The 16969-nt window shown below is 41.7% G+C and overlaps 3 protein-coding genes and 1 long non-coding RNA gene across 6 annotated transcripts; 1 reads left to right on the top strand and 3 right to left on the bottom strand.

Annotated features, from left to right (window-relative positions):
- Positions 1-78: 78 nt before the first annotated feature.
- Positions 79-6806, bottom strand: plpbp (pyridoxal phosphate binding protein). The gene is made up of 8 exons (XM_014973641.2): positions 6673-6806; positions 4245-4352; positions 4138-4173; positions 3981-4056; positions 3761-3901; positions 3543-3685; positions 2282-2380; positions 79-1846 (listed from the first exon to the last, which is right to left on the bottom strand). Exons 1-8 carry the CDS (start codon positions 6760-6762, stop codon positions 1643-1645), a joined length of 897 nt encoding a protein of 298 aa, XP_014829127.2. The 5' UTR covers positions 6763-6806; the 3' UTR covers positions 79-1642.
- Positions 6807-7624: 818 nt separating this feature from the next.
- snrpg (small nuclear ribonucleoprotein polypeptide G) lies at positions 7625-9942 on the bottom strand. The gene is made up of 4 exons (XM_014973649.2): positions 9797-9942; positions 9596-9618; positions 8053-8177; positions 7625-7827 (listed from the first exon to the last, which is right to left on the bottom strand). Exons 1-4 carry the CDS (start codon positions 9826-9828, stop codon positions 7777-7779), a joined length of 231 nt encoding a protein of 76 aa, XP_014829135.1. The 5' UTR covers positions 9829-9942; the 3' UTR covers positions 7625-7776.
- A 31-nt stretch (positions 9943-9973) lies between these two features.
- LOC148158266 (uncharacterized) lies at positions 9974-14632 on the top strand. The gene is made up of 2 exons (XR_015763722.1): positions 9974-10047; positions 14383-14632. It is a non-coding gene; the product is annotated as an uncharacterized LOC148158266 (long non-coding RNA).
- LOC106907791 (uncharacterized) lies at positions 10783-16756 on the bottom strand. 3 transcript variants are annotated; one of them, XM_014973646.2, is made up of 3 exons: positions 16690-16756; positions 14393-14844; positions 10783-13643 (listed from the first exon to the last, which is right to left on the bottom strand). In XM_014973646.2, exons 2-3 carry the CDS (start codon positions 14666-14668, stop codon positions 12204-12206), a joined length of 1716 nt encoding a protein of 571 aa, XP_014829132.2. In that variant the 5' UTR covers positions 14669-14844; positions 16690-16756; the 3' UTR covers positions 10783-12203. The 3 variants fall into 3 exon arrangements, with proteins under 3 accessions (XP_014829132.2, XP_014829133.2, XP_014829131.2); XM_014973647.2 differs by lacking the exon at positions 16690-16756 and adding an exon at positions 15494-15913 and having other exon boundaries at positions 10783-13640; XM_014973645.2 differs by lacking the exon at positions 16690-16756 and adding an exon at positions 15494-15910.
- Between the last annotated feature and the right edge of the window lie 213 nt (positions 16757-16969).

Genomic DNA, 16969 nt, shown 5'->3' with positions numbered 1-16969 from the left:
GATGTCCACGTCTTATGCTTAATATGCCACTTCCCCTCCGCCCCCTGCAAAAGGAATAAATACACAGCAATTAGCTGATATTTTCAACAGTAAAATTTATTGCTTGGCTTTGGCCCCTCCTCAAAAACCAAACCAAACGAAGCTGAAATGCCTTATTGACAGTAAGGACACGTCTAATCACAAGTTTACCTCCTATTTTAGAGTTTTTTGTGTGTGTGTGTTATTTTTTATTCCACTGACACTTTTATATGAGAACAGGAAAACACTGCATTCCTCAGAGGAAACTGCTGAACGTCACAGCTGGCAGCTTTGAAAACCAAACATTTGCATAGATTCACTTTCTCTCATCTGGAATAACACGCCACTGTACAGACACAAACACACACACACACACACCGAACAGAAACAAAACCTCCCCTCGGATTTGTCGATATCAAGAATAAAATCTGAGACATTTGGCACATTGTACGAAACCATATCAAATGCACGGTAATTGTTATAAAGGGATAAACAATTTATTAAATCAAATCTTTGTTTTACAAGGAAAACGGTTCATTGGAGCGAGTGGAACGTTTGACCTCACATTGTTCAGTTGGAAAAATAGAAAACAATGAACCAGCTCAATTATTTCCTATTAGAACGCAAGAGAAACGGATTTCATGAAGCCAGTGTCTTTTTAATAAACTGTATCAGCGTAATGGAAAGTAAAAGGCTTCCGTATGTGTAAAGTGTGTTAACACCAGTTACATATTTTCCTAAAAACAAACAAAAACAGAGATCAGTACTAAATGTGAGGTCATGTGGACTAGCTGTGAGCAGTCAGTATCCTACCAGTGGTAGATCTAACAATCATGCCAGTTCAGGGAATCCAAGAGAAATTCTCACTTGGGAGTCAAGAATAACTACCATGAAGAGTCAGAACAATTGTGCAACAGTTACTTTTTGATAGCTTGGAGGACAATGACAGTGTAAGATTTAGAAAGAAAAGACCACAGGCCTTATTCTGGAATGAATAATATGTACAGAATATCCGCTTTTTAAAGAGCCACAACAACTCCTGGTGCATATGTTCTAGCTCCATATGGATGTTAATGCTACATATCTCAATAAACAGTGACCCAACTGTGCAACAGTCTCATTAAATATGAGGTGCAAAAAAATGTTTAAATAGCATTAATCAAACAGCTAGATAATCTCTGATTTGAGAGTTGTGGAAGATTTGAGCCTACTAATTGTTACTGGACTGTTGTCAACTTCATGGAAGATACTGACTGCTGACATCTAAGTCACTGCCGCAAAAAAATCTTACTACATCTGAGTTCCTGTTTTTCATTGGCTTGAATCCACTGGTGGTCACTGTTTACGTTGGAAGTGAGAGCACTCCAAGCTAGAAACAGCTGCTAGACACAACTGGTAGAGATGGAAAAGACATCTTATCTCATTTAGTTCTTAACTGAATGTTAATTTAATGATTAGAAAAATCTAAAAGGGGAAAGAAAGTTTATTATTTTGTGACTACTTTTTTTTATATAACGATGTAAGAAGGCTGCAGTCCTAACTCCAAATGTATGTTAGTTTTTTTTTTGTTTTTTTTTTGTTTCCCCCCCCCAAATGTCCTGGAGGTGTTTTTAATAATCTCCTTTTAGTGTTCAGATACGGTGAGATGGTGCATCTTCTTAGCAGCTTCTTCTGACACCGTCTTGGCTGTTTTCTCGGGGCTCGGAGCCGGACTGGGAAGGGGACTGGGATTTGGAGTGGGATTGGGGGTGTTCAGCGCACTGTTGGGGTACTCCCTGTTGCCGAAGATGATGCTGCCGACTCGCACGTTGGTGGCGCCCACTTCGATCTTGAATCCGCAGGAGAGAGTACAAGTCAGCCCAAAGAGGAAAGAAATGTCCTTAACTGAAGTGCTGTTCAGAAAGTAACTTTGAAATTCCAAAACAGTGTAAAATGGAAGGTAAAGGTAAAAATTTAGCTAGCATGCTCCAGTGGAGGGCACACTTCCACTAATGCGCTAACGGCAGAGCTAATCTTTCCTTTTAGCAATTCAGCTAATTGTGAAAATTAGCTTCCCTTAAGCTAAGCTGTAAACTTTCAGTTGAATAAAACATCTTGTTTATCAGCTGTTAAGAATTCTTTAAAATAGTTAAGTTTGTATTGATGCTTTTATTTTGAAGTGGATGAAAACTGTTTGCATGGCAGTTCTGTTTCCTCTCCTCATCTCACATTTAATATAACCAGTGCTCGCGCCGCTTTGTCATAACAAGCACAGATAACTTACCGCATGTTCAAAGTCAGTGGACATGCCCATGCTGAGCTCCACCTCCTCCATGGGCAGCTTCAAGCCCTCACACACCTCCTGCCGCCGACTCAACAGCATCTAAAGGACGATTTAGACCCCAACCTTTAATGTACGTAAGCAAGAAGTCCAAACTTGACTTTTTACTGTTGCAATTAGATAAATAAAAACAGCATAAAATGCTTGAGGGCAACATAACTTTCTATCTGTATGTATGGTGATGGTGTTTTTTAATTACGACTCCCCTCTTTTTCTACCTACAACTAGCTGTGATTAGTCACTTTTTGGGTCGTTTTTTTTATTGCCTAGCCAGAATTAAAAAACTAATCACTTTAACAGAACCTGACCGCATGAAGTAGGGCCTTCATCAACATTAAGACTCAGTGGGAGCTGTTACTGTATGCTCAGATGAAAAAACACACGGTGAAGCTTCTCAGCAGTGCCTATCTAAACTACTCCAAGAAAGCCTCAGCAAATCATCCAAGAGGTGAAAACTACTTTTTGGTATTTACCAAAATTTGTTTGATGACCTGGAGAATTTAAAGGGCTGTATTATGTATTTTCCAGGCACATGGTACCATTTTAAAGCACAATAACGTAACTCTGTTACCTTAAGTTATTATGAAAACGCAATATATATTCGAAATAACTTAAAAGAAATATGAATTTTCACCACAGCCATATTTGACCCCATAAAATTGACATATGACTCTTTAAGGACATTCCACTTCAGGACATTATCACGTCAATGCTTCTCATTATGCTGTTTACAACCGTTCTTAGCAGCATTAATAAAAAGGACAGGCACAAAAACAAATAGACTAAGAAGCAGTTCGTATGATGAGCTCAGCAGACGTGCAGTTCCACCAAAGTGTGTGCAAATGGCTGCTGCCTCTAGTCTGGAGGAGCGGGGCAGAGGGTAGACCCAAATAGGCTGTAACCCAAAATAACTTTGGAGCCTCCAGAATGAGCTGGGGAGTGTTGCTGGGAATGGGGGTGTCTGGTTTTCCCTCCAGGACCTGTTAGCCCTGTGACCAAAATCCAGTTTATTAGTTGACCGATGGGCAGACTCTAAAAACATCATTTGAAAAGCTAAAGTAGTGGAGTAAAGTGTCTCACCAAGACTCATAAAATCACTCATAAAATAATATCCTGACATACTCTGAGCTCCCTCAGTTGTATTAACATGTGAAAAATGTCCTCGATTCCTAGAAATGAACTGACCTTCTCTGAAGGTTTGTACCTGAAAGTCAGGGTTGGGCCCCAGTGTGAGGTCATAGCCGTAGCGACCGATGGTCATGAGTCCTGAGAAATGCAGGGCGGAGCACTGCGACACAATGTGTTTAACCGTGTTGACCGTGTCCTCCGGCGGCAGGCCGTGTTTGCCTGAAACCAAACATGCAGAGCCCTGCATCAGCAAACGCAATCTGGAACTTCATTTCTGTGATCAGCGACACTCACTCTGCTCTCCACTGGTGTTGACCTGCACCATGACCTTTAACCTCTGGCTGCTCGCTCCTCGGAGACGCTGCCACGAGCTGTTGACCTTGTCGGCCAGCTTCGGGGAGTCGATGGTCTCCACGAGGAAAAGGTTAGGGACGCCTACAGGACAAGACGACTCGTGACGGTTTGCAAACAGGACGCTAATGGAGGAACAACTAGCAGAGCTGACGCCACTCACCCAGCAACTTGTTGACGTTGTTCTTCTGTAGGTGGCCGATGAAATGCCACTTGATTTCTGGGCATGACTCTAAAATCTAGATAAGGAGGAAGAAGGACAGTTGTAAAAGCTAAAAGGTCAAAGTCTGCATTCCATCCTCTGGAACATGTGAACCTACCAGTGGATCTGACGCTTTGTCCACGAGCTCATTAACCTGGAAGGAGAGACGTATAGAGGTCAGTCTCTCTATCCATTCATTGATGGCCAGCAGCGTTCCATACTCACATAGTTCTCTCCAAAGTTGCGCTGTCCTTGCCTGTAGGCCTCCACAATCATGTCTGGGGGTTTGGTCTTGCTGACAGCTACAAGGCGGGGCGCCACAGCGGGGAGCGTCTGAGGAAGGACAAACTATCCATCATCTGAATCGGTGGATGAGCTTTGAGGTCGGTGCAGGTTGTTACAGTACCAACAAAAACCATTTACACTATTCAACTCTTTCAGATTCTGTCGCATTGTTTGTTATTATCATGGAAGAGTGGCAAAAGGAAAGGTACTGCTGGAAGAAAACCATCAAAATTTCTGCTTGCCCTTTGCCAGAACCCATCTAAGGGACAAGATCAGTCGATGCGTACATGCACCAGCACCACGGGCCTCCGACCACCACAGGCAGGTAAAGTGACTTGCCCAAGGACACAGCAACAGAGACAGACGGAGCAGGGATTGAACAGGCAACCCCCTCATTGCAGAACAAACACCAACCACTGTTGCCACCATTGCCCCATAATTTAGGATAGCAGTAGTCACCCCCCTTTTGCCAACTAAGGCCTTTTCAACACATAGTCAGGTCTTTATAAAAACAAATATCTCTGCCATATTGTTTAAAAAGATTTTATCGTACAAGCAGGATCGGTTTAAGAAAAGTTTTCATCCACATGAACCTGGACAAATCCATCTTTGAGTGTTGTTTTAAACATACCAAACCCACAGGGGGCAGTGTGGTGCAAAACTAAAACCTGTGTCAACCAATCAGATTGCTTCAAAATAACTATGACTTCCTGTTAGGAGTTAAACATGGCGCTAGCAGGTTTATTTGTGTGGACAGATATATGGGTTGAACTAGTTTCAAATAGCGTTTTTGAATATAACGTTAATAAAACACAAGACTATCAGTTGAGAATCATGTCGCAACAAATATGTGGGTATATTGGCAAATTATTTGTCGGAGACTGTAAGATCTTCACACAGCAAACACCTACAGTTTTCTTGGATCTCCACTTTGGTCATTATTAATCGCTGTTAGTGATAATAAATAAGTTTTTGTGTGGATGAAAGGCTAATGCATAAAAATTTATTTGTAACATTAAGTGTAGTCTAGGCATTAAGTGATTTTGATGCAATTTAGTGACTTAACACAAAAAAAATTGGTAAAGGCCAGGTCAGGTTGTTTTTTTTTCCAGTGTATTCCTAACAGAAAGATTTAGATCAAAGCATATTCATGTGCTGTAATGGTCCAGTCAAAGTCCAGACCTAAGTCCAAATGGGAATATATATACTGCTAAAAAAAAATAAAGGGAACATTTCACTTTAATTTTGTGTGTGGCTCCAAATCCAGGCTTCCATTGGTTAATAAATTTGATTTCCATTGATGATTTTTGTGTGATTTTGTTGTCAGCACATTCAACTTTGTACAGAACAAAGTATTCAATGAGAATATTTCATTCATTCAGATCTAGGATGTGTTATTTGAGTGTTCCCTTTATTTTTTTGAGCAGTGTATATATATATAAGACTAGAAAAGTGTTCACTAAACATCTCCATCTAATATGACTCACATGCTATAAAAACAAAATGGCAAAAGATTCAGTCTGAAGACAAAGAGCAAAGCTCAGAGACACACTCCCCAAGAATATGTGTGGTGTGGCTGGAGCAGCAATGACTGAATAGAAATGCGTACCACACTTTTCAGATTTATATTTGCTAAAAAGTTTGAAAAACACCATGATCCTTTTAGTCCACAAGTATGAGCTACTATGTACTGGTTGAGATGCTGTGAGGGACCAACATCAGGACCAAAGCGGCACAGTGTGCTGCATTATAAATAACTCTGACTGACATTACCTTCATTCAAATAACTTTGAGAATCACATCTTGTGTTGGTATAGTGACTTTTTTATTTTTATTTCTGGTGGACTAGCTGTTAGTTCCAAATGACTTTGGTTGTTAATATGTCTGATACAACACTGGTCCATCTCTAGAGTTTAGGAGCCTTTTTATACCTTGATGCTTCGAGAAAGAGAAAAATTCTGAAACAGCTTAATTAAGCCAAATGAAAATTATCGACAGAGATAATTTTAAAAAATAACAAGAAGGTCTCCGTGATCTAAGAGAAACTATCAGAAATTAGGGTCATCCTGGTCAAAGCTGACCACCTGCTGTGATAAAAACACGCTACTCTGATTGGGTCAGCTTAATCCACAAAACGATGCTAAGAGATGAACGTGCATCCACAGAATGAAAGGATCCTCGCATTAACATGCTGTCACTTTAAATCACGAATCGTGTTATGAAAGTGCTGCTACAGGCTCGAGTGCCTTCCATCCAAAGGTTGAGATGTTTGGCAGCCTTGCATAACCTCAGCTCTCTCCACCGCCTCGCTGTTTTCCCGCCTGCAGATAGCGGAGCATCAGAGAGGCGCTCCCGGGGCAGCTGTTACCTTGGGCCGCCGCGCCGCCGCCTGCTTCACCCGCTCCAGCACCGACTGGACCGCCTTCCCAACCTCCTCCGACATTGCTACTTTCCACATACCGTCAAAACGGCTACGAAACACTACGTAAAGGAGACGCAACGTCTTTGACGTCAATACGCTTTCAAAGTAAAAGTCTACCTGTAGGACGGAAGCGCAGACAGCGCCCTCTGTTGGTTAACCCTTAGAGTTTCACTTTTGAGAAGTACATTCAGTATATCTTTTACAGAAACATATTTTGTCAAATGTTTTTGTAATGTATTGGAGCTCAATATGTATATTTTTGTTCTGTATACATACCCGTGATACACTTTTGTTGCACTGATAAGAGCAGGTTTGTTTAAGTAACTAAAGTAAAATTTTCAAACCGTTTTCTAAATCATTTGTCTCCTTTAACTAAGTCCCTTAAATCACTTAATAATCACTGAAATGGGGTATTTGTGTCTATAAGGTTTTGATTTTCTCTTAATATGCCGCTGTACATTATTGTTTGTTTAGATGCAATTTTTAAAACATAAATCATGCTACCATGTTGATTCTAGAAACATTGCTTTTTCTGACTAAACTGAACAAGCCACTCATTTCTATCAAACACCTTACAACAATTGTATATATCGTACCATTCCAACTTTCAGATGCTGTAGCTTATCTATGCACATGCCGTTTTACAGCTTGTAGAAGTAGGAAGTAACTGCAGTTCAGGAATTTTGATGAGTCCATCTTGTCTCGAGGATTTCCATTCAAGGTCAGCTTAAAGAAACAGCTACTTTTGAAAAAACATCCATCTAAAAAAAAAAAAAATAAAACCCCCAAATCATAAAATAATATACCTAGCTAATATTTACTTTACACTAATTTTAACTAAGTGGCTATTATAAAACAATAAATTCATTATAATAAAAAGGACAGGCACAAAAACAAATAAGGAAAATTTAATTTATTCCCATTAAACCACAAAACATCAAAATGAAGAGAAATTCGCCATCACTCAACTGCTGAGCCCGTAGAACAAAAACGTAAAAAAGAACAAAAGATAAAACTGTAGCTCATTCTTTGCACCATCCTCCTCTCTTCTCATACTCTCTCTAAAGCCTCCAACATGATGATGCTGTTTCCTCTGATAACCTGCAGCAAACAAAAAAAACATTTATTAAAATACAAAATATCAAACATTGCATTCTTTTAAATACAATCAGTAGTTTTAATCATTAATAAGTGACATTAGGACCCCAGAGAACAACGAGGGTATCTGGGTGGTTTCTCTCAGTGTCGGTTATCAGATTAACTTGCCGTTTCTCAGCTAATAAACATTAAAAGCTGAAGCGGGTTCCTGAGCTACGAGGTACTGACCACCATGCCGATGGTGTTCTGCTGTCCACCCGGACCCATCTCCAGACAGTCGTCCATCACCAGGTTCATGAAGGGGTCGAACCCTCGTAGGATGCCCTGCACATGCCTCCCTCCGTTCAGCTTCACTGCAACACAAACCCAGAACCTCTCAGAAGATTTTTAAACCACATTAGACACCAGAAACGAAACAATAAGCTAAATTTATTCCAGTTCAGTTTCCTTTGGACCGTCAGATTTTTTTTTTTGTGAGGGTATTAAGAGGCCTACTTTTTTAAAAATAATTTTGCTATCAAAAAAAGAAAAGAAAGAAATTACAACTACAATTACAACCAGGTAGTAGGAACAAAATCCTAAACAAGCACAAAATTTGCATAAGTCAGTTTTTCTAAAGGACTGATAAATAAAAATTACCAGTCATGTTATTGTAAGGTTAAAGTGAAATTTACTGATTCATCAGAAAATGTGACTACTGAAAATATCAGAGGTTGGGAGGTTTTTCCACAACAGAAAATATATTGCTCATATAAACCCGTTTCCTTTTTGACAATGTGAAATGCTTTGTTACAAGCAGTCGGCTCCAGATATAGTGTTTCATCTCTTTAGATCGAATTTACAAAAAAATATGTTGAAGTTAGAACAGTATGACATAAAGGAGATGATAAACATTTAGTGAAAAAAAGAGAAAAGAAATAAAAGGTCATTTCAAGCAGAAGCAGCAGATGACCACATCTGCTGCTTCTAAAGCAGCAGATGTGTCAAAATATAAAATTTATATGGACAAAATAGGAGGATGGAATCAACAGTCGAATGATAGACATGTAGCTGAACAACGACGATCAAAAACAAGACCAAAATCCAACTGTTTGTGAAGCTGCTCACCAACCAGGTAGTAGGAACAAAAGCCCAAAATTATAGTATTAAAAACCTCTGGTACTATTGTATGGAGTAGTAGTGGCATAAAGAAGTAATCCTAAACAAGTTAAAGAAATTGTGTGTTTAAAAGGCCAATCAAGTACTAAACTGATCAAAACAATTTTATTTATAGAAATTCTGTAACTGAAGTCAAAAATATAAAGCTATACACAAATTGTGGTAGTTCAAAACATAATGACAAAAATAAGCTACGAAAATGACAAAAACAATATTTAGGCAGAAGAAATACAACTCCAAATCAGATTTTCTCCATAAAGCTGTGGAAACCATTAGGTAATAAAAATAATCATGTTAGAAGACGGTAAAATACTTAGTGACAGCCACTATTACTGTCACAACAGGATCGGTACATAAAAATATTATAACAATAGAGCTTGTCTAACAAACTAGAAGTCTTAATATACACTGGAGATGTGGGGGTTTCTTTTTGCTTTAATCATGGCAGCCTGTCATTTAGTGAAATAATTAGAGGACAAACCACTCCTATAAGTATTTCATTGCTCAAAAAAAGTTGAGCAGTTACTAGCCACATTTGCCTCTGGCATGCTACAAGCTAACACTTTAACACAAAAGTACATGTGTTTGTGAATGAAATTTGAACCATACTCACAGGAAAGTTTCTTGTCCATAAACCTAAAATAGAAAGACATTTTCTGTAAATGAAAGTCATATTCAGGACAGTTCCAACATTGCTAATGTTAGCATCCTGCCACTGAAAACAATACAGCTGAAATAATACCCTGCTTTCATTTCTACCAAGAACAAAGTCAGAGCACCGTTCCCGCTTTGTATTGAACCCAAGTAAACTTACTTCTTAAGCTCTGGTGGATGTGCTTTGCTCATTTTGTCTTTAGTTGCAGAAAGCCTGTATGCTAGCTGTTCGTTTGACAAAGCCGCGGAAGGAAAGCGTGCATAGAGTCAGAACGGAAGTTGCCTGACGTAATTGTGAAAAGGGCCTATCAGCTTATGCTATCAGCGACCGGTTTCAACGTTCCAATAACCACACACCGCCCTCAAAAGGCCAGGAGGAGGCAGAGTCTTGAAGAACACGAAGCGAAGCAGGTTTTGTAGAATCACTAAAAACATGTTTAATGTTGAAATGCGATGTTTTAATCCAATTCAAAAGTATTGTATAGAACCGTTTTCCCATACACTTCAGCGCGCCTTACGCTCCTTCACGTCGCGCACGTGACGAGGTAAATGTAGCGAGTTTTTTCCACGCTCCTTCTACCTTCCTTCGGAGGAGAGGGGGGCGCCTATTTATGTTTTCGCATGCACCTGAATAATGTGTAGTTGCGCCACTGTGTCAGGTGAAGATATACGAGAAACTTGTCCAGTCAGTCTACATATTTTAACAGTCTAGTTCAATATAATTTCAAAACAATTCAGACAGAAAATGATGAGCAGGGGGTAAGCTTCTTAAGGGCAGTGCAGGTCAATAAAGTGAAAGACAGAACTTCAGGAATTGATTATCTGTACAACCTTATTGTGCTGAACAGCTTATAGCACTGCTGCTCTCCCAGAAGAGCTGGCCCAAGTGGCTGGGAAGAGGGAAGTCTTGGCTTCTCCAATAGGCTGCTGTCACCATAGCACCATCCCAGATTAAACAGATGATGGAAGTTTTCAGAAACTCTGAAGTTAAAAGGCATACATTCCAAAAATGTTACATCTTAAATAATTAAGAACCAATATCTATGCCATATGTGGCTTTGTTAAATTCCAATACATAATTTTTCCAATGAATGAATGCACTAAAGGCTTTTTTCCCCCAAAAGAATTCTCAGGCTGACACAGTACTGCAATAAACCATTTTATTTAGGGCATTATAAATTTTTTTTTTTTTTTTAAAGTCAAGGTCTTTATGTGATGTTAATAAATTCCTTGGGTACATATACAAGAGGCCAGTCATGTTAAGGCAGAATAATCCACCATCAAACCTTAATACCAGTCTCACAATGAGAAAAATTACAAATATTTCAGCTGTATAGTCATTTTATTCTGTCATCTATAAAGCAGTATGAACCAATTTATTGAAAAAAAAAAGTTATAAAATAACTTATTTTCACAGTAGCACCTTAAAGACAGTATCTAAACAAAGAAAAAAACAATGCCAGCTGCTTCTCAACTGCTGTTAATCCACATGTTTGCATAGGTGAGACATTCAAGCCAACTGTCTCAAACTGAATCTGAACTACAGAGAACAAGTATTTCCATGAAAGATGCTTGGAACAGTTCAGCTGAACCAAAACCTCCACAGAAGCTGGACACAGCATCAGCCCAGAGATTTATTGTTACACCACTCAGACAGGAAATGCAAGGTTGAATTTTCGTTCAAATTGAAGTATCTTGTAGCAGTTTGTTCTACTGGGGGGAAAAAAGAGAACATTTGAAGGGGGGAGGAAATACTTGGCACACATCCTACAACCATTCTCTGCATCCCAACTTTAGAGACAGTTTCAAACACAAACAACAATTCAAATCAAGTTGTGTTGAGGACTATTGTGTCTTCAGAAGTATATAGTATGCTTCATCAGCATAATAGCACACATTGCTGCAAAGCATTTAATAAAGTACTTCAAAAATGTGCTGGGAAAAAAAAATAGAAGTCATTCTAGAATCCACAAACGCATAGAGATCCAGCAGGATCCTTCTGTTGTGATTCAATCAGGGGGAAAAGATGATCTGATGAATGCATTTATTCACTTTTTAAGGCAAATTGGACATTTGACAAAAGAACAAAAATCCACTTAGCTAATGTCAACTGTAGTGTGTAGAGATTTAAACCCATCAGTGAAAAGCTGCTGTGGTTCATGAGCTGATGACTCTGTGGTAATGCTGTTTCTGATTGCCATTTCACATTTGCGCCTAACCGGTTTAGTGGCGATGCTTGGTCCCGTCATCAGCAGCTCTGTTTAAACTGAAGGATGTCATTTAAACCAATCAGAATCCAGAGATCAGAACACCTAAAAGGTAATCTGTGGTTAAAGGCTTACATGGACTTCCTTTAGACCCTGATATGTTGCTACAGGATAACATTCAATCATAAGCTCCATCAGTCAAATAGTTACTTTCACACATTTTAGCATTTTCAGCTCTCTTACACCAAGTTGACATGTTAAGCACCTGAACGCATCACAACCCGACTCAGGGAGCAGAACCAACGCTCTGGGTCCAGCCGCTGCTGTCCGTTTGGCGCATGAGGAAGCTGCAGCTGGCGGTCAGGCTTTGCTGGGCTGCAGGGAGAGGCGCTGCTCCTCCACCTCCACGCGGACCCGGAGGTGCTCCTGGCAGTGTTCTAGAAATGAGTCCAAAGCGGAGAAGCCCTGCTGACAGGGAACGCAGTGGTACAGCCTCTGCTTCCTGGAGGCCGGCCCTTTGGACCCGTCCATCTCACACGCACACACGCTGCACTGGCGCTGTCTCACCGACGCCTGGTGCAGCTCTATGTGCTCCTTCAGCTGCTGCTGGGTGGAGAAAACCTCTGGACAGGAGGGACAGGGGAACTCACTGTCCTCTCGCTCAGACTCCTCTCCCGAATCGTCCACACTGGGCGAGATGCTGCGCGGCTTCCCGAGTGGACCCAGTCCGGCTGCCGGACCGTTAGTGAGAAATTGGGAGTCTGGGATGGCACAATCTGCGGAGCTGCCGTCGTCGTTGATGGCGATCGGGGCAGAGCCGGCTGCTTTGTGCTGCTTGCAGTGTGCCCTGAAAGTCAGATGGTGACCGAAGACTTTGCTGCAGATTTGACACGGATACATGCCGGGCTTCCGGCTCCTCTTGACGATGGGCCTGGCCTCCCTCCTGGTGAGCTTCTCTCTGCGGTGCTTCTCTTTGCGGTGCATGTACAGCTGCGATGTGCTCCTGAAGACCATGTCGCACGAGCGGCAGCTCAGGAGCTTCCTCTTGGCTTTCAGGGTCACCGCTACAGTCCTCTCCTCCTCTTCCTCACTCGTCACTTTGGTGCTGGGTGTCTCCTCTGCGTGGCTGTCCAGAAAATGCCGCCTCAACGAAGTGTCAGAGCAGAAAGTCCTGGAACAGATCCGGCATGCGTTTACGGCGCCTCCGCTGGGCCCCGGTGTGTCCGAGAAATCTGAGTGGGCGGAGTCGCCCTCAGAAACGGGTGGAGAGTCGTCTGGGAGGCTGCGGGCGTCGGCGGCGTTGGATGGAGACTCGCTGCAGCCGGCCTGCTGGTGGTGCAGCAGTGCCTGCTTCTGGCTGAAGCCCCTCCCACAAGGGGCACAGGCGTACGGGCTGCTGTCCAACAAGTGCGGCTGGCGGTGCAGCGGCGTCTCCTGCAGCCTGCCAGGGTGCGACAGCAGAGCGGCGCATGGTGCGCTGCAGCCGTCAGCCTCCAGGTTGCAGCGGTGCAGCTGCAGGGACGACCTGAGGGAGAACTGCTGGCCACACAGCGTGCAGCGGTGGGGCTTCGGCAGCACGCCGTCCTGTTCTTGGTGCTGCAGCACGTCTTTGGGATAAGGGAAGCCTTTTCCACATTCCTGACAGCCGTACAGAGGAAGGCGGGATGGCGGGTGGTTTGCAGCGTGCTGCTTAGCATCAGTGCGTGCAATGAAGCTGGCCAGCCTGGACAGGGTGTCCGCTCTGAAGGAGCCCTGTGACCTGGAGGAGCTCCAGCCGACCCCGTCCATCGCTCTGCCCTGCTACAAGACAGAGGACATCAGAGTCACACTGATTCCATTTAGCAAATGGAAATATCTTTCCATTTGCTAACTTATCTTTCCAAGATAAGTTCATATCTAACTTTTCTTTACAAAAAAAAAAAAAAAAAAAAAAAAAAAAAAAAAAAAACACAGAAAGAAAGGGATGGGGGGAGGGAGGGCACATGTATCAACTGGGTTAAAGTTAATACATTTGTACACAGCAGCACAATGGTGTAAAAATCTAGACCTGATTTTAATTGTAATCATCTGAGGGAAAGCTGATGAGTTTAGACTGATTTAATGTTACACTTACTTCATACTAAACGTTAGTCAGATCATTGTGAAGAGAGATGAAAAGTCGAGACATCTGTTTAACAGCAGAATGGGGCGCCACTGTTTTGTTCATCTCAGTGACACTCCAATCCAGAGGTCTACAGCTCCAGGTCTGCAAATCGTCCAGCACAATTTGCAGACGCAAGTAAAACGGCTGAATCACCTCCTGAGGAACCAGTCAGGTTCTCCAGAGACCTGCTAATAACCTGACTGTTGGCTCAGGAGTGTGGAAGCAGAGACATCTTAAAGTTGCAGGACACCAGCCCTACAGGCTTGGAGCTGGAGACCTCCTGCAGCACTGACCTGGTCATGGTCAGCTGCATTCTGCTGGATGGTGAAACCTCACCCACGTCTCATGTCTTTTCAAGGTGGTGGAGTGTGTAGCTAACTGAGGTCTTTACTGCAGATTCTCTCACCTGAGCTGTGGATCTGGGCAGCTTCTCCAGGATTACCACAGGCCTCTTCAACGCCTCTGTGAACAGTACCCTCTGTGACTGGATTCTTTGTTTAGGTGGACGGCCACGTCCTGGAAGACTCGCAGTCGTGCCGTACTCTTTCCATGTTTGGACGATGGCTTCAACAGAGCTATGAGAGATCTTCAAGGATTTAGATATTGTTTTACAACCTAACCCTGCTTTAAACTTCTCCACGACCTTCTCCTTGACTTGTCGGCTGTGCTCCTTTGTCTTCATGATGCCGTTTGACCTCTAGTAATTATAGCTCGACCCTAGTTAGTAGTGGTCGACATTGCATTTGATTTTATGTACAAGTATCAGAATAAAAGGGCTGAACAGGCAACATTTCTTCTGATTTAATCTTCTAGATAAGTTTTGTCTGGTTTTCTGTGGTCTGCCCCAGCTTTCTCGTTCTGAAAGAAATAAAAGTAAAAAATAGCATTGATAGGGTTACAATATCAGTAAGGGAAGTGAAATAATCACACTCTGCAGAAACTGCTAGTGGTTTTTCATTCACATCTTCTTGTATTGTTATTTGTCAAGAATATTAACTCCCTCTAATCCGGCTTGTTCAATTAAGGGTTACCCTTCTCTTAGGTCTTTGCTTAAGTTTTATTCCATTTAAAAACAAAAAACAACACACGAAGTTGAGATACTGATCATTTAGGCGTTGATGTCTGCTTAGGTGTGGACTTCCCCTTTTCCAAATGGCAGAACAGGGCTTTGGAAAATACAAGAACGTCTAACATGGCGCGAGACTATTTGAAATCACGTCCACACTTAACTGCATTCTATTAATAAATAAACTTAGCTGCAGAGTTCGAGATACGATAGTGAAAGTGAGGTCTCACTCCCTTCTAGCTTGTTTCCGTCCTTCACTGACGCTTCCAGTAGCTGCTAAAGTTTAATATCTTCCATGTAGTTGAAGCCTAAACGAGCAGACAGCTGTAAAGTGAAAGCCAGTAGCTCCATGTGAAAGTAAACACACAGTTAGCTCCCTGTGTGCTAATGTTAGCTCGTTGCTAAGCTGCGCGAACATGGCTCCGTATTTTAACGGCTCACCTGCTCTCTTTCACAACCCGAGGGACTTCTGTATGGGCAGTTGGCTATAGTCACACTAGGAAGCGGTACAGGTTCCTTCTGACCGCGTGGTCCAGAACCACGGCACTGACATGTCTGCAATGGGTCGTTCGAGCGAAGTTTTTGTAGTAATCGGGGGCACTTCCGGTGTGTCATTCAAAACAGCTTTGTAGTTCCCAGTGAGTTTTTGACCCGCCCACAAATACACCCGATAAATATAAATAGATAAAACATCCCTTGTAAATATCATATTCCTAAAAAAAACAGAAAAGTAGCATAATTTTTGGATTTTGATTCAATAATATATGTTTTTAGTTGTTCCTTTTTTTTCTGACGTACTTTTTGCAAAAACATTTACTTATTTCTACAGCAGTTATATTTCACAGCCATTTCGGAGTGAGTTTTATTCTCTCTCTCTTTTTTTTCTTTTTTTTTTTTTACATATGTAAGACATATGTAAAAAAATTCTTCATAGGCATATGGTGGGTTCCCCCCCCGCCCCTCCTTTTTTCACTTTTTAGAAAAACACCCGAAAGTTTTGTGGAATTTCCAAAAACCAGGATTAACGGACAGTTACAACTGTTAGACAACGGGAAGGAACAATTATGGCTCCGTTCGCAGTGTTTCTCTATTCCGTTCCTCACGCTCCCCTCCCTGCCTTGCATGTTTGGATGTTTCCCTTCTGCCACACACGTGGATTGAAACTGTGGGTACAGCCTTCTGAAGTTCTTGATCGCTGCAGAAGAGGTCATGCAATCGTTTGAATCAGCTGTTCTGAAATAGAAGCACATCTAAAACATGCAGAGCAGGAGGGCCTGAGAACTGGAATAGAGAAGCACTAAGGAACCCTGACTTCTATGTTTCAGAAACAAATTTTGCTTTCCATCCTTCTCCCCCAGCCTCTATATGAGATGTAAATAGCTGGAAATCTAGGATGCTCCTGTGAGAAAGGAATGGAAGGAAGCCTAAAATGCTTGATCTTCAATTAAAAACGTCAGTAAGTAAATCTTTGAAATGTTCTTATTGTGACATTTAGCAAATAGAATTAGCTTTGGTAACTCTAGCTGACCTAAGGCAAGAAAAGTTTGGTCTGATTTAACAGAGAGAAACAAAGGTTGTTAATAGAAATATTAATCAAAGACAACACAGGCAAACACAAAATAAAGATCCAAACCTACATGGTGCTGTGTGAAAACTGATTACCTCTCCTGTTAAATCATAACTGATTGAGTTCACTGTCTCTAGACACACCCTGGTTTAATTACTGACACAGCTGATCTTAATCGAGACATAGCTTAACCAGGACCTGCCTGACAAAGTGAAGAACACCAAAATATCATCAAAAGGCAGACACCACGAGGAGATCCAAGGAAATTCAGGAACAAATAAAGTAATTGATTTCTATCAGTCTGAAAAGGGTTACAAAGTCATTTCTAAAGCGTTGGACTCCAGTGAACC

The sequence above is a fragment of the Poecilia mexicana genome, unplaced genomic scaffold (assembly GCF_051168715.1).
Source record: "Poecilia mexicana isolate PSO_F unplaced genomic scaffold, ASM5116871v1 scaffold_7, whole genome shotgun sequence".
Classification (NCBI taxonomy): Eukaryota; Metazoa; Chordata; class Actinopteri; order Cyprinodontiformes; family Poeciliidae; genus Poecilia; species Poecilia mexicana.
The sequence above is the reverse complement of the archived record's forward strand: the minus strand, read 5'-3'. Positions and strand labels throughout refer to the sequence as shown.